The sequence below is a fragment of the Rhinolophus sinicus genome, linkage group LG04, assembly GCF_036562045.2.
Source record: "Rhinolophus sinicus isolate RSC01 linkage group LG04, ASM3656204v1, whole genome shotgun sequence".
NCBI lineage: Eukaryota > Metazoa > Chordata > Mammalia > Chiroptera > Rhinolophidae > Rhinolophus > Rhinolophus sinicus.
In genome coordinates this window covers 178,249,528-178,273,317 of record NC_133754.1, presented here as the reverse complement: position 1 = coordinate 178,273,317, position 23,790 = coordinate 178,249,528, and the positions used below count along the sequence as shown (strand labels likewise).

Here is a 23,790-nt window from a genome sequence, read left to right as displayed (position 1 = left end):
TTCTACCTGTTCCCACCTACCTCCTCTAGGAGAGCAATCTCACTAGTTTCTGATTTATTCTCCTTGTGTTTCTTTTTCTTCAAATGGGCAGATATACATGTGTTTTCTTTCTGTTTCATTTTTACACAAAAAGTAATGAGCTATAGATTGCTTTTTTGGAATTTAACAACATCTCCTGCATATCCCTCCATATTGACTCATAAATATCTTTGCTGTTTTTTTCACTGTTGCAAAGTACTCAATTGTGTTGATGTTCCACAGAGTTTCCTTTAAAGGACCTAGAATGAGATGGTGGTGATGAATGTACTAAATGCCACTGAATTGATACCTCAAATGGTTAAAATGGTCAATTTCATGTTATACATATTATACTAAATTTTTAAAAATTTGAAGAGAAAGCAAGAAGTAATCTCTACACAAAGCACTGAAAAGTCATCAAATAATAATAATAATGTATCATTAATAAGTTAATAGATGGGGAATATAATAACAAAATATATATTTAATCAAAAAGGAGAAATAGAAGTGAGAATAATTATGAAAATATCTCAAATAGAAAACATATACCGTATTTCACCAAAAATAAGACCTAGCTGGACCATCACCTCTAATGCATCTTTTGGAGCAAATATTAATATAAGACCCGATCTTATTTTAATATAATATAAGACTGGGTCTTATATAATAAAATATAATATAATGTAATATAATATAATATAATATAATATAATACCAGGTCTTATATTAATTATTGCTCCAAAAGATGCATTAGAGCTGATGGTCCAGCTAGATCTTCTTTACGGGGAAACACAGTAGTAATATTGAAAACATAAATTAAAATATATCATGATTGCATTCAATGTTATTAGATTAAATTATCCAGAAATATAATAATTGTTGACTACATAAAAACATCAAAATCCGCCTTTTCACTATTAACAGTAGACACCTCAGAGATATAAGGACACAGAAAGGTTTAAACTAAAATAATGGAAAAGGAATATTTTGCACATACTGGTCACAAGAAACTTGCATCTTTACTATCTAACTATACTAATACCTATAGATGTAGATATAGATATCAAGTATCTATACTACTATCAGAACAAATAGATGAAAGGTTCATTTAGGACCCATTGCTAGTGATAATAAGAAAATACCTCCTAATTATAAATGCAGTGGTGTGCTGCTAAATGTATTTTTTAAACTTCTCTGTTTTTGTTTTTTGCTTTTTTTTATAAGCCTTGCTTTGTAGCACTTGTTCATGTCCCTTGGACATTTTAATTATTGCCCAAGTCCATTGTAATTATTCTTATCATGGATGATTTCAGTCTACCCACATGATGTCATTGAATGTGAGTTGGAAAGACAGGCACACAATCAGCTTAAAGCCAATGAAAGCCAGCTTCAGCGCACCACTGCAATATTGTGATGCCAAATGGGTGTGTCCTCAATAACATACTATAAACAGTACATAAGCAAAAACTGACATATTACCAGGAGAAAAAGACAAATCCAAATTTTAATTGTGACAAGTTTTGCATAGGATTTTGCACATATCTTATAGGAGATAAACAAGCAAAAACATTACTTAGGGGTAAAGAATTATTACCAATCCATGGAGCAAACTAGACCTAGTTGACATATTCACAGCACAATATATGACAGCAGAATGCATGTTCAATTGAAGTTATATGGAATTGTCGGTCACGCAATAATCTTAGGAGAAATAGCTCGCTGTGCTCATGACTGCAATCTGAAGATTTAGTGATTGTCACTTGAAGAAGTTAGCCCTATAGACAAACACATGTAGGGCCTGTTTTATGTCTTTGTTCCTCAGGCTATAGATGAAGGGATTCAGCATGGGTGTAACTACCGTGTACATGACTGAAGCAATTATGTCCTTGGAGTCCCACGATGAGGAGAAAAAGTAAACGCTTGCAACTGTCCCATAGTATAAAGATACCACAAAGAGATGGGAGCCACAGGTAGAAAAGGCTTTCAAGAGTCTCTTCGTGGTGGGAACCCTCAGGATAATAGTCCCTATACAGATATATGAGCCTAAGACACTACCCAAAGGCAGGATGAAAAGTATTCCTCCCTCAGTGAAGATCACCAGCTCATTGAGTGAGATGTCTGAGCAGCTCAGCTTCAGGAGCACAGTGAGGTCACAGAAAAAGTGGTTGATGGTACTGTCAGCGCAGAAGGACAGTCGGACCAAGAGAAGGGTGTGCAAGAGGGCATGGACAAAGGAGACAAGCCAGGAGCCAGCCACCAGCGTCACACACAGCTTCTCCCTCATGATGGTGGGGTAGTGTAGAGGGTGACAGACGGCCACGTACCTGTCATACGCCATCACCGCTAGAAGGAGATTGTCAAAAGCAGCATAAAATATGAAAAAATACAACTGAAAAATGCACCCTACATAGGGGACGGATTGGTACTGAGTCAGCATGTCCATGAGCATCCTAGGGACGGTGACAGATGAGAAGCAGATGTCAGAGCAGGCCAAGTGGCTGAGGAAGAAGTACATGGGCGTGTGCAGGCGAGCGTCCAGCCTGATGAGCAGGATGAGGAGCAGGTTCCCCAGCACCGTGGTCAGGTACATGCCCAGGAACAGGACGAAGAACACGCCCTGATGCTCGGGCTGGATGGGGAGCCCCCGCAGTAGGAAGTGGGACACGCTGCTCTGGTTCTCAGGCCTCATGTTGTCCTTGGTCTGCCAGGGATGGAGAAAGTTTGGGAATCTCAGGAACCTAGAAAAGATGACCAGGACCGTCACATCTCATATTGTTCTGCTCTGGGAAAACCATGAACGTGTAGGTCCACTCCTGTTAATTCCTCATTCCTGTGGACACAGGCACCTTTGCTCCATCCCAGTCTGGCTCCAGGAAAACATCGCACCCTAATCTACCAACAAGACGTCATGGTGCAGAAGCAAGAGGGCATTCAGAGTTTCCTTCAGCCATTATTACGGACCATCGAGTCTGTGTCGGGGCCTCTACAAGGACGGAGGTGCAGCCGTGAACAAGAAAGGCAAGGTCCCCGCTCTCTGTGCTTGTAGAAAATGTTGAGCATAGAGAGATCATTTCTGCCCAGGCCAGAGCCAAACCGTAATAGTTCACTGCGGCAGAAATAGTGGATGAGCCTCGGCAAACTGGTACCAGTTGTTTCTGCCTTAAAGAAACACGTGAGACCCCAGCGCTGAGGCTGCATTAGCGCGTTGTCACACTCCTGTGAAGCTGCCGGGTCCCGCTGACCTACAGCTGTAAACTCACAGACACTCTAGAAATGGGGGCCATTCAAAGCCTCTTGAAGCCAGAATAGCACCCAACTCAGAATAGTCCTCAAACTGTCTTTCCTAATAATGCTGAGCTTTTGGTGGACAGTTGGGTCTGCTCTAGAACTTTACCTACGTTTTCTAACTAAATGCACACATCAGCCTTACATTCCCAGATTTTAAAACCTCTTTGTCACCACGCAGCAGCCTACCCATCTGTCTCCTCGTACCTGCCCCTAAAGAAAGGAGAGTCTGTGAGATGGATCCTTTCAGGGACTTTGCTACACCTTTGTGTTTGCACCTTATGTCTCCCTGTTTGGCTCCAAAGATGACTGGACAGTCAAAGACGGTACGACTTTCCATGTGGAAAGCAACCTAAGACAGGCACAGTCGAGTGGGGACCAACAGGGGAACCCACGGGGTTTGTAGAGGTGGGCACAGCCCCCCACCTTCCCCAGGCTAAGGAAAGCCTCTGCCTCTGTGGCTGCATTCCTTCCCAAAACCTGCAGGGGAAGAGATTCAATGAGGTGCTCTCCATCTATTCATATGCATATAGGTTTTTTCCCTTGGGGAAGTACAGACCTTCTGAGACTTGCCTGCAGCTGCCTGCAGGTAAGCGTGATTGGCTTGAATCAGTTTCCTATTATAGTGTATGGAATTCACAGATCTTGAGATTGACAAGCTTTATCTCCTTTGCTTCCCCACCTGACTAATAAAAGCTGATGCGTAGGCCGATTGGGCACCACAGCCCATAGCCCAGTCTTTGAGGCTGCCAGTCCCTTGGCCCTGCACTTAAACTCTATTCATGGCTACTGTCTTTTCTTAACCGGGCACCACCCTCCTCGCTCCCCACAACCCTCGTCGTGCTGGACGCAACAACTCTTCACAGCTGCACTAAGAATTTGTGTTCTTTCACCTATTTAGGTTTAAGGTATTGAAACAGAAATGATAAAAATTCCATAGGCACACAACAGTAGCGGAAGAATGGCACCAACACACACACGTATATCTGTATCTATAATATATGACATATATATAAATTGATATATATGTATTGTCATTTTCTATAGATTAAAAGTTACCACGTATTAGCTACTCCATGGAGTTCACTCTAGTATGTCTGTGTGATCAGAGCCCATGTTCTTAACCAACACCCAGGAAACCTCCCTTCTTTGGTTAGGGGAGCCAAGCACGATACATTATTTCAGAGTTGTGAGAACCCAAATGTGTCCAAAATTTTCTTAGACCCCTGCCTAGATAATTTCATTCCTTCATATTTATAAACTTTAAAACTGAAAAAAATTCTCAAATATATTGACTTCTATTTATACAAGAAATATTTACCAAGACCCTCTGTAAGATTCACAACGCAAATGCAATTCTTCCCGTTTTAATACATGTGGAAACTGAGGCCAAAGAGTTAAGTAACTTTCTCAAGTTCTCACCGTTATTTGATGGCGATTCGGTCCAATAACTTCACACAGCATGATGCATGAAGTTTTGTTGTTATTGTCGTTTTCTATCTTTCTTCTTGTGGGGTTATTTAATAAAGTAAAGGGTTGCAAAATTCTGAATGACACAGTCACACTCAGGTACATGAAAGTGATAGCAGATCTGTTTCAGGAAACAGGGAGTTGCTTAGAGTTTAGTTATCTCAGCCAATGGTGCCCCAGAAGGAGGGCCCTTAAGGAAATACTTGAGGTCATGGATGCAAATCAGATGCCCCAAAACACACATGCACACCCAGTCACACTCACTGCACCAACAGCACAAGCCTCCCGTTACTGAGAGGTGCCTTCTGACCCGTCCCCTTCCCGGGGAAGACAGTCAGCGGGGGGAAGTGAAGCCTGTTCAGTCACAGGCAGTCACTAAACCACCACCCACACCTCATGCACGTGGTAATGTACCCACGGTAACATACACACAGGCAACAGCAAACAATACAGATTCCTGCTCTCACACGCGTGTGTCACTCACAGACACAGCTCCCACGTGCACTAGCACACACTGCTGAGATGAGGTTTGAGCCCTTCTGAGCTCGGTTCCTGGTGAGGTCGGGCCTCTTCTCCTCCAGCAGCGAGACAACAGTCTCATCCCGATGCTCAGCTCTCATCGCTCAGCTGTGATGCAGAAATTTATGATCATGGGTGTGAGTCAGGAGTCCCTAATCACACGCTAGGAGGCTGGTAACTTGGTCTCCACGCACTGAAACAGGGTCCAGATTGGATGTAACTCAGGAAAAAGTCAGGCTGTGAGTCACATATGTAGTACACACACATACATGCAGCCATCAAAGACATGTACACAAGCATACAGTACACACACACACACACACAAACACACACACACACTCACGAGCACAGTCTCATACACCACCCACAAGCCCACAGGCAGATCCATCACCAAGTGCAGATTTCCAGCTCCTCTGATCTGTACTCATCGTGGGTGAGTTCAGACACCTGCTCCAGGCTGCTGCCCAGCTCCTCAGCTTCTCTTCAGGAGACTCAGTATCCAGACAAATAAAACAACTATCTGTGGCCCTAGTGCTTCTAACAAACTTTCGTGTTCCTTAACCAGCTCCAGGGAAGTGAGTCTAAAGATAACAGTTAATTAGTAATGAGAGGACTGAAACAAAGTCCCCAGGCTTCTGGCTAATTTCTTCCTGCCTTTTGGGGAGCTGCGTGTCCTAGAGCCAGAGGTCTGGGGTCCGAGGGGATGGTGTCCCTGATGCCAGCCGTGACCTGGACGCCTGTGTTCTTTGGCATTGTTCCAGCTGGGACAAAAGACTTTTCAACTTTTTATTTTGAAATGATTCTAAAGATAGAGTTGAGTTGTAAACATGACATGAAGAATTCCTGGACAGGCTTCACCCAGATTCCATAATGGTTAACAATTTACTGTGTTTACCTTCTCTATGTTTGTTTGTACGTATGTACGGATGTATAACTCAGGCTTAGATTTTTCGCAGATATACCACAGTGCATATCATCAGAAGTCATGACATCAATTTTTGCACTTACTAATGTTTTTTATCCTTGATCAATTGACTACGGTGGTGTCTGCCAGGTTCTCTACAGTAAAGTTACTATTTTAACCTTGAAATTAATAGGTATCATTTGGTTAGGTATTTTGAGACTATACAAGTTACCTTTTTCTTTAAATAATTTCACCCACTGTATTTAACATCCACTGGTGATTTTTCTGTGACAAAGTTATCGCAAATGTGGAGGCCAAATTCTGGTTTTCTAATTCTAACAGTTCTTCTATTAACACATTTATTAGTTGCATTCTCCTGTAAGAAGGATCTTTCCCTTATCCCCTCTCATTAACACCACTATTCCTATTTCTACATTAATACCACTATTAATGACCCACTAACTGCAGCTCAAAACTTTGTTTCCAAAAAAAAGACTTTGTTTCCAGGTGTTTTTCTTTTATTGTGAGAGCATGTAGACAAAATCTGAGTTCAAGAATAACTTAGCTTAGTTATTTTGTTTTCCCCTTAAGTCTAATGATGGTATTAATTTTCAATGGACTTAGGTTCACTTGTTTTCCTTTATTCTATTTTACTTTATTCACCACCTCTTCTCCTTAATTTAGGTGGTAATAGGTAACATAATCAAAACTATGCAAATAAATATACTCATCTCCCCATCATTTCTACCCATTCGCACCCATCTCCTGGAGGAGAGCAATCTCACTAGTTTCTGATTTATTCTTCCTGTGTTTCTTTTACATAAAATGGACGAATACATGTATATTTTTTATTTCCCCTTCATTTTTACACAAAAGGTAGCATGCTGTAGATTGTGTTTTTTCCCATTTAACAATATGTCCTGGAAATCCCTCCATATTGATTTGTAGATATCTTTGCTGTTGTTTTCACAGTTACAAAGTACTCAATTGTGTTGATGTTCCACAGAGTTTCCTTCAGGGAACTTAGAATGAGATGGTGGTGATGAATGTACTAAATGCCACTGAATTAACACCTAAAATGGTTAAATTGGTCAATTTCATGTTATGATTATTATACTACATTTTAAAAAATGTAAAGGGAAAGCAGGAAGTAATCTCTACAGAAAAGTGTAAAATAATATTAATGTATGATTAATAAGTTAATAGATGGGGAATATAATAACAAAATACATATTTAATCAAAAAGGAGAGATAGAAGTGAGAATAATTATGAAAATGTCTCAAATAGAAAAAGTATATCGTGTTTCCCCAAAATAAGACCTAGCTGGACCATCAGCTGTAATTCGTCTTTTGCAGCAAAATTTAATATAAGACGTGGTCTTATTTTAATATAAGACCGGGACTTATATAATATAACATAACATAACATAACATAACATAACATAACATAACATAACATAACATAACATAACATAACATAACATAACATATGAAAGTAAAGGGTTGCAAAATTCTGAATGACTCAGTCACACTCAGGTACATGAAAGTGATAGCAGATCTGTTTCAGGAAACAGGGAGTTGCTTAGAGTTTAGTTATCTCAGCCAATGGTGCCCCACAAGAAGGGCCCTTAAGGAAATACTTGAGGTCATGGATGCAAATCAGATGCCCCAAAACACACATGCACACCCAGCCACACTCACTGCACCAACAGCACAACCCTCCTATTACTAAAACGTGCCTTCTGACCCGTCCCCTTCCTGGGGAAGACAGTCAGCGTGGGGCAGTGAAGCCTGTTCTGTCACAGGCAGTCACTAAGCCATCACCCACCCTCATGCACATGTAACGCACCCATGGTAACATACACACAGGCAATAGCAAACAATACACATTCCTGCTCTCACACACGTGTGTGTCACTCACAGACACAGCTCCCACGTGCACTAGCACACACTGCTGAGATGAGGTTTGAGCCCTTCTGAGCTCGGTTCCTCGGTGAGGTCGGGCCTCTTCTCCTCCAGCAGCGAGACAACACTCTCATCCCGATGCTCAGCTCTCATCACTCAGCTGTGATGCAGAAATTTATTATCATGGGTGTGAGTCAGGAGTCCCTAATCACACACTAGGAGGCTGGTAACTTGGTCTCCACGCACTGAAACAGGGTCCAGATTGGATGTAACTCAGGAAATAGTAAGGCTGTGAGTCAGATACGTAGTACACACACACGTGCAGCCATCAAATGATATGTACACAAGCATACAGTACACACACACACACACACACTCACAAACACAGAGTCTCATACATACACCACCCACAAGCCCATAGGCAGATCCATCACCAAGTGCAGATTTCCAGCTCCTCTGACCTGGACTCATCGTCAGTGAGTTCAGACACCTGCTCCGGGCTGCTGCCCAGCTCCTCAGCTTCTCTTCAAGAGACTCCGTATCCAGACAAATAGAAGAACTATCTGTGGCCCTATACAAATAAATGTGCTCATCTACTCATCTTTTCTACTTATTCCCACCTACCTCCTGGAGGAGAGCAATCTCACTAGTTTCTGATTTATTCTTCTTGTGTTTCTTTTACATAAAATGGACGAATACATGTATATTTTTTATTTCCCCTTCATTGTTACACAAAAGGTAGCATGCTATAGATTGCATATTTTTCCATTTAACAATATGTCCTGGAAATCCCTCCATATTGATTCATAGATATCTTTGCTGTTTTTTTCACAGTTGCAAAGTATTCAGTTGCGTTGATGTCCCACAGAGTTTCCTTTAAAGGACCTAGAATGAGATGGTGGTGATGAATGTACTAAATGCCACTGAATTGATACCTCAAATGGTTAAAAAGACCAATTTCATGTTGTGCATATTATACTACAGTTTTAAACATTTAAAGAGGAAGCAAGAAGTAATTTCATACAATAATAAAATCATACAGTAATAGTAATGTGTGATTAATAAGTTAATAGATGGATAATATAATAACAAAATATCTATTTATTTAATCAAAAGGGAGACATAGAAGTAAGAATAATTATGAAAATGACTCAAATAGGAAACCTACCATGTTTCCCCAAAAATAAGAGCTAGCTGGACCACCAGCTCTTATGCATCTTTTGGAGCAAAAATTAATATAAGACATGGTTTTATTTTAATATAGTATAAGACCGGGTCTTATAATATAACATGACATAACATATCATAACATAACATAACATAATATAATACCAGGTCTTATATTAATTATTGCTCCAAAAGACACTTTAGAGCTAATGGTTGGCTAAGTCTTATTTTGGGGGAACACGGTAGTAATATGGAAGATGTAAATTCAAATATATCATGATTGCATTTAAGGTTATTAGATTAAATTCTCCAAAATATAAGAATTGTTGATTTACATAAAAACATCAAATTCCACCTTTACACTATTATATTAACATTGGACACCTCTCAGATGTAAGGATATAGAAAGGTTTAAAGTAAAATAATGGAAAAAGAACACTTTGCACATACTACTAACAAGAAACTTGCATCTCTACTATCTATACTATACTAGTACCTAGAGATGTAGATATCAAGTATCAATACTGTTATCAGAAGAAATAGATGAGATGTTCAAGTAGGACCCATTGCTAGAGATACTGAGAAATATCTCCTAATTGTAAAAGCAGTGGTGTGCAGCTAAATGTATTTTTTAAACTTCTCTCTGTTTTTCTTTTAAAGCCTTGCTCTGTAGCACTTGCCCATGTCTCTTGGGCATTGTAATTATTGCCATATACATTGTAATTATTCTCATCATGCCTGATTTCAGTCTACCAACCTGATGTCATTGAATGTGAGTTGGGAAGACAGGCACAAAATCAGCTTAAAGCCGATGACAGACACTTCGGCATACCACTGCAATATTGTGATGCCAAATCATGTGTCCTGAATAACATACTATAAACAATATATAAGCAATAACTGACATATCACAAAGGAAAAAAAGACAAATCCACATTTACAATTGTGACATGTTTTGCATAGGATTATGTACATATCTTATAAGAGATGAACAAGAAAAACATTAATTAGGGATAAAGAATTATTACCAATCCAAGTAACAAACTAGACCTAGTTGACATATTCACAGCACTACATATGACAGCAGAATGCATGTTCTATTGAAGTTATATGGAGATGTCAGCCACGCAATAATCTTAGGAGAGAGAGCTCGCTGTGCTCATGACTGCAATCTGAGGATTTAGTGATTGTCACTTGAAGAAGTTAGCCCTATTGACAAACACATGTAGGGCCTGTTTTATGTCTCTGTTCCTCAGGCTATAGATGAAGGGATTCAGCATGGGTGTAACTGTTGTGTACATGACTGAAGCAATTATGTCTTTGGAGTCCCACGATGAGGAGAAAAAGTAAACACTTGCGAGTGTCCCGTAGTAAAATGATACCACAAAGAGATGGGAGCCACAGGTAGAAAAGGCTTTCAAGACTCTCTTCGTGGTGGGAACCCTCAGGATAATATTCCCTATACAGATATATGAGCCTAAGACACTACCCAAAGGCAGGATGAAAAGTATTCCTCCCTCAGTGAAGATCACCAGATCATTGAAGGAGCTGTCCGAGCAGCTCAGCTTCAGGAGCACAGTGAGCTCACATAAAAAGTGGTTGATGGTACTGTCAGCGCAGAAAGACAGTTGGACCAAGAGGAGGGTGTGCAAGAGGGCATGGACAAAGGAGACAAGCCAGGAGCCAGCCACCAGCGTCACACACAGCTCCTCCCTCATGATGGTGGGGTAGTGTAGAGGGTGACAGACGGCCACATACCTGTCATACGCCATCACCGCTAGAAGGAGATTGTCAAAAGCACCAAAAACTATGAAAAAATACAACTGAAAAATGCACCCTGCATAGGGGATGGATTGGTCCTGAGTCAGCATGTCCATGAGCATCTTAGGGGCGGTGACAGATGAAACAGAAACATCAGAGAAGGCCAAGTGGCTGAGGAAGAAGTACATGGGCGTGTGCAGGCGAGCGTCCAGCCTGATGAGCAGGATGAGGAGCAGGTTCCCCAGCACCGTGGTCAGGTACATGCCCAGGAAAAGAATGAAGAACACGCCCTCCTGCTCGGGCCTGATGGGGAGCCCCCGCAGGAGGAAGTGGGACACGCTGCTCTGGTTCTCAGGCCTCATGCTGCCCTTGTTCTGCCAGGGATGGAGGAGGTCTGGGAATCTCAGGAACCTAGAAAAGATGACCAGGACCGTCACATCTCATATTGTTCTGCTCTGGGAAAACCATGAACGTGTACGTCCACTCCTGTTAATTCCTCATTCCTGTGGACACAGCCACCTTTGCTCCAGCCCAGTCTGGCTCCAGGAAAACATGGCACCCTAATCTGCCAACAAGACGTCATGGTGCAGAAGCAAGAGGGCATTCAGAGTTTCCTTCAGCCATTATTTATGGACCATCGAGTCTGTGTTGGGGCCACTACAAGGACGGAGGTGCAGCCATGAACAAGAAAGGCAAGGTCCCCGCCCTCTGTGCGTGTAGAAAATGATGAGCATAGAGAGATCATTTCTGCCCAGGCCAGAGCCAAACCGTAATAGTTCACTGCGGCAGAAATAGCGGATGAGCCTCGGCAAACTGGTACCAGTTGTTTCTGCCTTAAAGTAACACGTGAGACCCCAGTGCTGAGGCTGCGTTAGCGCGTTGTCACACTCCTGTGAAGCTGCCGGGTCCCGCTGACCTACAGCTGTAAACTCACGGACACTCTAGAAATGGGGGGCCAGTTAAAGCCTCTTGAAGTCTGAATAGTGCTCAAATCAGAGTAGTCCTCAAACTGTCTTTCCTAATAATGCTGAGCTTTTGGGGAACAATTGGGTCTAGGCTAGAACTTTACCTACATATTCAAACTAAATGCAAACATCAGCCTTACATTCCCAGACTTTGAAACCTCTTCACAAGTGCACTAAGAATTGGTGTTCTTTCACCTATTTTAGTATTAAGTTATAGAAACAGAATTGATAAAAATTCCATATGCATAAAACACTACAATAGGGGACAGAATGGCATACACACACACACACACACACACGTATATCTCTATAATATATGTGATATATAATATATATAAATTGATAGATATGTATTATCATTTTCTGTAGATTAAATGTTACCACGTATTAGCTACTCCAGGGGTTCAGTCTAGTATGTTTGTGTGATCCGAGCCCATATTCTCAACCAACACCCAGGAAACCTCCCTTCTGTTGGTTAGGGGAGCCAAGCATGATACATTATTTCAGAGTTGCGAGAACCCAAAGTTGTCCAACATTCTCTTAGTCCCCTGCCTGGATAATTTCATTCCTTCATATTTATAAACTTTAAAACTGAAAGAAATTCTCAATGCATTATCTTCTACTTATACAAGAAATATTTACCAAGCGCCCTGTAAGATTCACAAGGCAAATGTAGTTCTTTCCGTTTTATACATGTGGAAACTGAGGCCAAAGGGTTAAGTAACTTTCTCAAGTTCTCACCGCTATTTGATAGCGATTCGTACCAATAACTTCACACAGCATGAAGCTTGGAGTTTTCTTGTAGTTGTCGTTTTCTGTCTTTCTTTCTTTTTGTGGGGACATTTAATTAAAGTAAAGGGTTGCAAAATTCTGAATGACTCCTTCACACTCAGGTACGTGAAAGTGATAGCAGATCTGTTTCAGGAAACAGGGAGTTGCTTAGAGTTTAGTTATCTCAGCCAATGGTGCCCCAGAAGGAGGGCCCTTAAGGAAATATTGAGGTCATGGATGCAAATCAGATGCCCCAAAACACACATGCACACCCAGCCACACTCACTGCACCAACAACACACTGCCTCCCACACCTCATGCACGTGGTAACGCACCTACAGGAACATCCACATAGACAACAGTAAACACTGCTGAGCTGAGGTGTGAGCCCTTCTGAGCTCGGTTCCTTGGTGAGTTCGGGCCTCTTCTCCTCCAGTAGCGAGACAACACTCTCATCCCGATGCTCAGCTCTCATCGCTCAGCTGTGATGCAGAAATTTATGATCATGGGTGTGAGTCAGGAGTCCCTAATCACACGCTAGGAGGCTGGTAACTTGGTCTCCACGCACTGAAACAGGACCCAGATTGGATGTACTCAGGAAAAGGGTCAGGCTGTGAGTCAGATACGTAGTACACACACATACGTGCAGCCATTAAATGATATGTACACAGCATACAGTACACACACACACACAGGCACAGTCACGAGCACAGAGTCTCATACACCACCCACAGGCCCACAGGCAGATCCATCACCAAGTGCAGATTTCCAGCTCCTCTGACCTGGACTCATCGTGGGTGAGTTCAGACACCTGCTCCGGACTGCTGCCCAGCTCCTCAGCTTCTCTTCAGGAGACTCAGTATCCAGACAAATAAAACAACTATCTGTGGCCCTAGTGCTTCTAACAGACTTTCGTGTTCCTTAACCAGCTCCAGGGAAGTAAGTGAGTCTAAAGATGACACTTAATTACTAATGAGAGGACTGGAACTAAGTCCCCAGGCTTCTGGCTAATTTCTTCCTGTCCTTTGGGGAGCTGCGTGTCCTAGAGCCAGAGGTTCTGGGGTCCGAGGGGATGGTGTCCCTGATGCCAGCCGTGACCTGGACGCCTGTGTTCTTTGGCATTGTTCCAGCTGGGACAAAGGACTTTTCAACTTTTTATTTTGAAATGATTCTAAAGATATAGTTGAGTTGCAAACATGACATGAAGAATTCCTGCACAGGCTTCACCCAGATTCCCTAATGGTTAACGTTATACTGTTTACCTTCTGTATGCTTGTACATATGTACATATGTAACTCAGGCTTAGATTTTTGGCAGGTATACTGTAGTGCATATCATCAGAAGGCATGACATCAATGTTTCCAACTACTAGTGTTTTTATCCTTGATCAATTGGCCAGGTGGTGTCTGCCAGGTTCTCTACTGTAAGGTACTATTTTAACCTTGAAATTAATAGGTATCATTTGGGTAGGTATTTTGAGACTATACAAAGGTAACTTTTTTCTTATTAAAATTTCACCCACTATATTTAACATCCCCTTGTGATTCTTCTGTGACAAAGTTATCGCAAATGTAGAGGACAAATGCTGATTTTCTAATTCTAACATTTCTTCTATTAATACATTTATTAGTTACATTCTCCTGTAAGAAGGATCTTTCCCTTAATCCCCACTCATTTGTTTTTAATTGATTTATATCGTTATGGATTCATTGATTCCTATTTATTCTCTGAGTTATAATCCATTACCATTGTTGTTCATTTTGAAATGTTAGGTGTATTCATTGCTTTAAACGCTTCTAAACGATACCAGAGAACCCAACTAGGAAATATATATAAAAGAAACACGGGGAGTAAAAGCTAGAAACTAGGAAACTAAAGGAACAACTACCCATAGGAGTAGGGTCAGGAGTGAGTAGAAAGAATGGGGGATGGGAACAGTATGTTGATATATAACGTAGATTTCAATGTATTTATACTTTCTAAACCCCATAAGTTCACATCATAGAATTCTTTCCAGCCTCTCCTTTACAATATATACATAGCACCTTTCCCCAAGGGTGTGGAGTCATTCCCTTTTTCTTAATATGTTCACTTATTTGCTGAATCTTTTAACACGTTGTTTCAGAAACTTAAACTCATACCACTTTTAATGACACACTAACTGCAGCTCAAAACCTTGTTTCCAGTTTTTCATTATTGTGAGAACATTAGACAAAATCTGGGTTTAAGAATAAACTTAAGTTAATTATTTTATTTTCCCCTTAAGTCTAATTATGGTATTAATTTTCAATGTACTTAGAATCACTTGTTTTCTTTTATTCTATTTTGCTTTATTCATCACGTCTTCTATTTATTTTTCAGCTGGTAATAGGTAACACAGTCAAAACTATACAAATAAATGTACTCATCTCTCCATTTTTTTCTACCCATTCCCACCCACCTCTTTTAGGAGAGCAGTGTCCCTGGTTTCTGATTTATTCTTCTTGTGTTTCTTTTTCATCAAATGGACAGATACACGTATGTTTTATCATTTTTACACAAAACATAGCATGCTATAGATTGCTTGTTTTAAATTTAACAACATCTCCTGCGTATTTCTTCATATTGACTTACAATATCTTTGCTGTTTTTTTCACTGTTGCAAAATACTCAATTGCATTGATTTTCCATAGAGTTTCTTCAGGGGACCTAGAATGAGATGGTGTTGATAAATGTACTAAATGCCACTGAATTGATACCTCAAATGGTTAAAATGGTCAATTTCATGTTAAGCATATTATACTACAGTTTCTAAAAATTTAAAGGGAAAGCAAGGAGTAATTTCTACAGAAATCACAGAATAGTCATAAAATAATAATAAGGTATGATTAATAAGTTAATAGATGGGGAATACAATAACAAAATATATATGTAATGAAAAGGGAGAGATAGAAAAGAGAATAATTATGAAAATGATGTTTCAAATAGAAAACATATAGTAATATGGAAAATATAAATTCAAATATATCATGATTGCATTTGATATTATTAGATTAAATTCTCCAGAAATATGATAATTGTTTATCTACATAAAAAGATCAAAATTACCTTTACACTATTAACAGTGGACACCTCACGGATATAAGGATATAGAAAAGTTTAGAGTAAAATGATGGAAAAGAAATATTATGTACACAGTAGCCTCAAGAAACCTGCATCCTAACCATCTATACTGTAGTACTAGATGTAGATATAGACATCAAGTATCTATATTACTGTTGGAATAATTAGATGAGATGTTTGTGTAGGACCCATGCCAGAGATAAGAGAAATATCTCCTAATTATAAATGCAGTGCTGTGCTGTTAAATGTATTTTTAAAATTTCTTTCTGTTTGTTTTTTTAACACGCCTTTCTTATAGGCCTTGCCCATGTACTTTGTAATTATTCTTATCATGGATGATTTCAGTCTACCCACATGATGTCATTGAACGTGAGTTGGGAAGAGCAGCACACAATCAGCTTAAAGCCAGTGAAAGCCAGCTTCAGCGCACCACTGCAATATTGTGATGCCAAATTGGCGTGTCCTCAATAACATACTATAAACAGTACATAAACAAAAACTGACATGACAAAGGAAAAAAGATAAATCCACATTTGTAATTGTGACAAGTTTTGCATAGGATTTTGCACATATCTTATAGGAGATAAACAAGCAAAAACATTAATTAGGGGTAAAGAATTATTACCAATCCAAGTAGCAAACTAGACCTAGTTGACATATTCACAGCACTACATATGACAGCAGAATGCATGTTCTATTGAGGTTATATGGCGATGTCGGCCACGCAATAATCTTAGGAGAAATAGCTCGCTGTGCTCATGACTGCAATCTGAAGATTTAGTGATTGTCACTTGAAGAAGTTAGCCCTATTGACAAACACATGTAGGGCCTGTTTTATGTCTCTGTTCCTCAGGCTATAGATGAAGGGATTCAGCATGGGTGTAACTACCGTGTACATGACTGAAGCAATTATGTCCTTGGAGTCCCACGATGAGGAGAAAAAGTAAATGCTTGCGAGTGTCCCATAGTATAAAGATACCACAAAGAGATGGGAGCCACAGGTAGAGAAGGCTTTCAAGAGTCTCTTCGTTGTGGGGACCCTCACGATGATAGTCCCTATACAGATATATGACCCTAAGACACCACCCAAAGGCAGGATGAATAATATTCCTCCCTCAGTGAAGAGGACCAGCTCATTGAGTGAGATGTCCGAGCAGCTCAGCTTCAGGAGCACAGTGAGCTCACAGAAAAAGTGATTGATGGTACTGTCAGTGCAGAAGGACAGTTGGACCAAGAGGAGGGTGTGCAAGAGGGCACGGACAAAGGAGATAACCCAGGAGCCAGCTACCAGCGTCACACACAGCTCCTCCCTCATGATGGTGGGGTAGTGTAGAGGGTGACAGACGGCCACGTACCTGTCATACGCCATCACCGCTAGAAGGAGATTGTCAAAAGCACCAAAAACTATGAAAAAATACAACTGAAAAATGCACCCTGCATAGGGGATGGATTGGTCCTGAGTCAGCATGCCCATGAGCATCCTAGGGACGGTGACAGATGAAACAGAAACATCAGAGAAGGCCAAGTGGCTGAGGAAGAAGTACATGGGCGTGTGCAGGCGAGCGTCCAGCCTGATGAGCAGGATGAGGAGCAGGTTCCCCAGCACCGTGGTCAGGTACATGCCCAGGAACAGGACGAAGAACACGCCCTGCTGCTCGGGCCTGATGGGGAGGCCCCGCAGGAGGAAGTGGGACACGCTGCTCTGGTTCTCAGGCCTCATGCTGCCCTTGTTCTTCCAGGGATGGAGGAGGTTTGGGAATCTCAGGAACCTAGAAAAGATGACCAGGACCATCACATCTCGTATTGTCCTGCTCTGGGAAAACCATGAACGTGTAAGTCCACTCCTTTTAATTCCTCATTCCTGCGGACACAGGCACCTTTGCTCCATCCCAGTCTGGCTCCAGGAAAACATCGCACCCTAATCCGCCAGCAAGACGTCATGGTGCAGAAGCAAGAGGGCATTCAGAGTTTCCTTCAGCCATTATTTATGGACCATCGAGTCTGTGTCGGGGCCTCTACAAGGACGGAGATGCAGCCGTGAACAAGAAAGACAAGGTCCCCACCCTCTGTGCGTGTAGAAAATGATGAGCATAGAGAGATCATTTCTGCCCAGGCCAGAGCCAAACCGTAATAGTTAGTTCACTGCAGCAGAAATAGTGGATGAGCCTCGGCAAACTGGTACCAGTTGTTTCTGCCTTAAAGTAACACGTGAGACCCCAGTGCTGAGGCTGCATTAGCGAGTTGTCACACTCCTGTGAAGCTGCCAGGTCCCACTGACCTACAGCTGTAAACTCACGGACACTCTAGAAATGGGGGGCCAGTTAAAGCCTCTTGAAGCCAGAATAGCACCCAAATCAGAATAGTCCTCAAACTGTCTTTCCTAATAATGCTGAGCTTTTGGTGAACAATTGGGTCTGGGCTAGAACTTTACCTACATTTTCAAACTAAATGCAAACATCAGCCTTACATTCCCAGACTTTGAAACCTCTTCACAGGTGCACTAAGAATTGGTGTTCTTTCACCTATTTTAGTATTAAGTTATAGAAACAGAATTGATAAAAATTCCATATGCATAAAACACTACAATAGGGGACAGAATGGCACACACACACACACACACACACACACACGTATATCTCTATCTATAATATATGTGATATATAATATATATAAATTGATAGATATGTATTATCATTTTCTGTAGATTAAATGTTACCACGTATTAGCTACTCCAGGGGTTCAGTCTAGTATGTTTGTGTGATCAGAGCCCATATTCTCAACCAACACCCAGGAAACCTCCCTTCTGTTGGTTAGGGGAGCCAAGCATGATACATTATTTCAGAGTTGCGAGAACCCAAAGTTGTCCAACATTCTCTTAGTCCCCTGCCTGGATAATTTCATTCCTTCATATTTATAAACTTTAAAACTGAAAGAAATTCTCAAATGCATTAACTTCTACTTATACAAGAAATATTTACCAAGCGCCCTGTAAGATTCACAAGGCAAATGCAGTTCTTTCTGTTTATACATGTGGAAACTGAGGCCAAAGAGTTAAGTAACTTTCTCAAGTTCTCACCGTTATTTGATGGCGATTCGGTCCAATAACTTCACACAGCATGAAGCTTGGAGTTTTCTTGTAGTTGTCGTTTTCTGTCTTTCTTTCTTTTTGTGGGGACATTTAATTAAAGTAAAGGGTTGCAAAATTCTGAATGACTCCTTCACACTCAGGTACGTGAAAGTGATAGCACATCTGTTTCAGGAAACAGGGAGTTGCTTAGAGTTTAGTTATCTCAGCCAATGGTGCCCCAGAAGGAGGGCCCTTAAGGAAATATTGAGGTCATGGATGCATATCAGATGCCCCAAAACACACATGCACACCCAGCCACACTCACTGCACCAACAACACACTCCCTCCCACACCTCATGCACGTGGTAACGCACCTACAGGAACATCCACATAGACAACAGTAAACACTGCTGAGCTGAGGTGTGAGCCCTTCTGAGCTCGGTTCCTTGGTGAGTTCGGGCCTCTTCTCCTCCAGCAGCGAGACAACACTCTCATCCCGATGCTCAGCTCTCATCGCTCAGCTGTGATGCAGAAATTTATGATCATGGGTGTGAGTCAGGAGTCCCTAATCACACGCTAGGAGGCTGGTAACTTGGTCTCCACGCACTGAAACTGGACCCAGATTGGATGTAACTCAGGAAATAGTCAGGCTGTGAGTCAGATACGTAGTACACACACATACGTGCAGCCATCAAATGATATGTACACAGCATACAGTACACACACACACACACACAGTCACGAGCACAGAGTCTCATACACCACCCACAGGCCCACAGGCAGATCCATCACCAAGTGCAGATTTCCAGCTCCTCTGACCTGGACTCATCGTGGGTGAGTTCAGACACCTGCTCCGGGCTGCTGCCCAGCTCCTCAGCTTCTCTTCAGGAGACTCAGTACCAGATGAAAAGAACTATTTGTCATACTCGTATTTCTAACAGATTTTCGTGTTCCTTAGCCAGCTCCAGGGAAGTGAGTCTAAAGACAACACTTAATTACTAATGAGAGGACTGAAACTAAGTCCCCAGGCTTCTGGCTAATTTCTTGCTGTCCTTTGGGGAGCTGCGTGTCCTAGAGCCAGAGGTTCTGGGGTCCCAGGGGATGGTGTCCCTGATGCCAGCCGTGACCTGGACGCCTGTGTTCTTTGGCATTGTTCCAGCTGGGACAAAGGACTTTTCAACTTTTTATTTTGAAATGATTCTAAAGATATAGTTGAGTTGCAAACATGACATGAAGACTTCCTGCACAGGCTTCACCCAGATTCCCTAATGGTTAACATTATACTGTTTACCTTCTGTATGCTTGTACATATGTACATATATGTAACTCAGGCTTAGATTTTTGGCAGGTATACTGTAGTGCATATCATCAGAAGGCATGACATCAATGTTTCCAACTACTAGTGTTTTTATCCTTGATCAATTGGCCAGGTGGTGTCTGCCAGGTTCTCTACTGTAAGGTACTATTTTAACCTTGAAATTAATAGGTATCATTTGGGTAGGTATTTTGAGACTATACAAAGGTAACTTTTTTCCTATTAAAATTTCACCCACTATATTTAACATCCCCTTGTGATTCTTCTGTGACAAAGTTATCGCAAATGTAGAGGACAAATGCTGATTTTCTAATTCTAACATTTCTTCTATTAATACATTTATTAGTTACATTCTCCTGTAAGAAGGATCTTTCCCTTAATCCCCACTCATTTGTTTTTAATTGATTTATATCGTTATGGATTCATTGATTCCTATTTATTCTCTGAGTTATAATCCATTACCATTGTTGTTCATTTTGAAATGTTAGGTGTATTCATTGCTTTAAACGCTTCTAAACGATGCCAGAGAACCCAACTAGGAAATATATATAAAAGAAACACGGGGAGTAAAAGCTAGAAACTAGGAAACTAAAGGAACAACTACCCATAGGAGTAGGGTCAGGAGTGAGTAGAAAGAATGGGGGATGGGAACAGTATGTTGATATATAACATAGATTTCAATGTATTTATACTTTCTAAACCCCATAAGTTCACATCATAGAATTCTTTCCAGCCTCTCCTTTACGATATATACATAGCACCTTCCCCAAGGGTGTGGAGTCATTCCCTTTTTCTTAATATGTTCACTTATTTGCTGAATCTTTTAACACGTTGTTTCAGAAACTTAAACTCATACCACTTTTAATGACACACTAACTGCAGCTCAAAACCTTGTTTCCAGTTTTTCATTATTGTGAGAACATTAGACAAAAATCTGGGTTTAAGAATAAACTTAAGTTAATTATTTTATTTTCCCCTTAAGTCTAATTATGGTATTAATTTTCAATGTACTTAGAATCACTTGTTTTCTTTTATTCTATTTTGCTTTATTCATCACATCTTCTATTTATTTTTCAGCTGGTAATAGGTAACACAGTCAAAACTATACAAATAAATGTACTCATTTCTCCATTTTTTTCTACCCATTCCCACCCACCTCTTTCAGGAGAGCAGTGTCCCTGGTTTCTGATTTATTCTTCTTGTGTTTCTTTTTCATCAAATGGACAGATACACGTATGTTTTATCATTTTTACACAAAAGATAGCATGCTGTAGATTGCTTGTTTTAAATTTAACAACATCTCCTGCATATTTCTTCATATTGACTTACAATATCTTTGCTGTTTTTTTCACTGTTGCAAAATACTCAATTGCATTGATTTTCCATAGAGTTTCCTTCAGTGGACCTAGAATGAGATGGTGGTGATAAATGTACTAAATGCCACTGATTTGATACCTCAAATGGTTAAAATGGTCAATTTCATGTTAAGCATATTATACTACAGTTTCTAAAAATTTAAAGGGAAAGCAAGGAGTAATTTCTACAGAAATCACAGCATAGTCATAAAATAATAATAAGGTACGATTAATAAGTTAATAGATGGGGAATACAGTAACAAAATATATATTTAATCAAAAGGGAGAGATAGAAAAGAGAATAATTATGAAAATGATGTTTCAAATAGAAAACATATAGTAATATGGAAAATATAAATTCAAATATATCATGATTGCCTTCGATATTATTAGATTAAATTCTCCAGAAATATGATAATTGTTTATCTACATAAAAAGATCAAAATTACCTTTACACCATTAACAGTGGACACCTCACGGATATAAGGATATAGAAAAGTTTAGAGTAAAATGATGGAAAAGAAATATTATGTACACAGTAGCCTCAAGAAACCTGCATCCTAACCATCTATACTGTAGTACTAGATGTAGATATAGACATCAAGTATCTATATTACTGTCGGAATAATTAGATGAGATGTTCGTGTAGGACCCATGCCAGAGATAAGAGAAATATCTCCTAATCATAAATGCAGTGCTGTGCTGTTAAATGTATTTTTAAAATTTCTTTCTGTTTGTTTTTTTAACACGCCTTTCTTATAGGACTTGCCCATGTACTTTGTAATTATTCTTCTCATAGCTGATTTCAGTCTACCCACATGATATCATTGAATGTGAGTTGGGAAGAGCAGCACACAATCAGCTTAAAGCCAATGAAAGCCAGCCTCAGCGCACCACTGCAATATTGTGATGCCAAATTGGCGTGTCCTCAATAACATACTATAAACAGTACATAAGCAAAAACTAACATATGATAAAGGAAAAAAGATAAATCCACATTTGTAATTGTGACAAGTTTTGCATAGGATTTTGCACATATCTTATAGGAGATAAACAAGCAAAAACATTAATTAGGGGTAAAGAATTATTACCAATCCAAGTAGCAAACTAGACCTAGTTGACATATTCACAGCACTACATATGACAGCAGAATGCATGTTCTATTGAAGTTATATGGAGATGTTGGCCACGCAATAATCTTAGGAGAGAGAGCTCGCTGTGCTCATGACTGCAATCTGAGGATTTAGTGATTGTCACTTGAAGAAGTTAGCCCTATTGACAAACACATGTAGGGCCTGTTTTATGTCTCTGTTCCTCAGGCTATAGATGAAGGGATTCAGCATGGGTGTAACTACCGTGTACATGACTGAAGCAATTATGTCCTTGGAGTCCCACGATGAGGAGAAAAAGTAAACGCTTGCGAGTGTCCCATAGTATAAAGATACCACAAAGAGATGGGAGCCACAGGTAGAAAAGGCTTTCAAGACTCTCTTCGTGGTGGGAACCCTCAGGATGATAGTCCCTATACAGATATATGAGCCTAAGACACCACCCAAAGGCAGGGTGAAAAATATTCCTCCCTCAGTGAAGAGGACCAGCTCATTCAGTGAGATGTCCGAGCAGCTCAGCTTCAGGAGCACAGTGAGGTCACAGAAAAAGTGGTTGATGGTACTGTCAGCGCAGAAGGACAGTCGGACCAAGAGAAGGGTGTGCAAGAGGGCATGGACAAAGGAGACAAGCCAGGAGCCAGCCACCAGCGTCACACACAGCTCCTCCCTCATGATGGTGGGGTAGTGTAGAGGGTGACAGACGGCCACGTACCTGTCATACGCCATCACCGCTAGAAGGAGATTGTCAAAAGTACCAAAAACTATGAAAAAATACAACTGAAAAATGCACCCTACATAGGGGATGGATTGGTCCTGAGTCAGCATGCCCATGAGCATCCTAGGGACGGTGACAGATGAAACAGAAACATCAGAGAAGGCCAAGTGGCTGAGGAAGAAGTACATGGGCGTGTGCAGGCGAGCGTCCAGCCTGATGAGCAGGATGAGGAGCAGGTTCCCCAGCACCGTGGTCAGGTACATGCCCAGGAACAGGACGAAGAACACGCCCTGCTGCTCGGGCCTGATGGGGAGCCCCCGCAGGAGGAAGTGGGACATGCTGCTCTGGTTCTCAGGCCTCAT

General features: G+C 40.9%; 4 protein-coding genes across 4 annotated transcripts; all 4 read right to left on the bottom strand.

Moving 5' to 3' along the window:
• Positions 1-1,601: 1,601 nt before the first annotated feature.
• LOC141571369 (olfactory receptor 1J2-like) lies at positions 1,602-2,743 on the bottom strand. The gene has a single exon (XM_074331591.1). The coding sequence runs from the start codon at positions 2,705-2,707 to the stop codon at positions 1,775-1,777; it is 933 nt and encodes a 310-aa protein (XP_074187692.1). The 5' UTR covers positions 2,708-2,743; the 3' UTR covers positions 1,602-1,774.
• A 7,715-nt stretch (positions 2,744-10,458) lies between these two features.
• On the bottom strand, positions 10,459-11,391 carry LOC141571368 (olfactory receptor 1J4-like). The gene has a single exon (XM_074331590.1). The coding sequence runs from the start codon at positions 11,389-11,391 to the stop codon at positions 10,459-10,461; it is 933 nt and encodes a 310-aa protein (XP_074187691.1).
• A 5,101-nt stretch (positions 11,392-16,492) lies between these two features.
• LOC109447138 (olfactory receptor 1J4) lies at positions 16,493-19,531 on the bottom strand. The gene is made up of 3 exons (XM_074331589.1): positions 19,309-19,531; positions 18,944-19,117; positions 16,493-17,636 (listed from the first exon to the last, which is right to left on the bottom strand). Exon 3 carries the CDS (start codon positions 17,585-17,587, stop codon positions 16,655-16,657), a length of 933 nt encoding a protein of 310 aa, XP_074187690.1. The 5' UTR covers positions 17,588-17,636; positions 18,944-19,117; positions 19,309-19,531; the 3' UTR covers positions 16,493-16,654.
• Positions 19,532-22,683: 3,152 nt separating this feature from the next.
• Positions 22,684-23,790, bottom strand: LOC141571367 (olfactory receptor 1J4-like). The gene has a single exon (XM_074331588.1). The coding sequence runs from the start codon at positions 23,788-23,790 to the stop codon at positions 22,858-22,860; it is 933 nt and encodes a 310-aa protein (XP_074187689.1). The 3' UTR covers positions 22,684-22,857.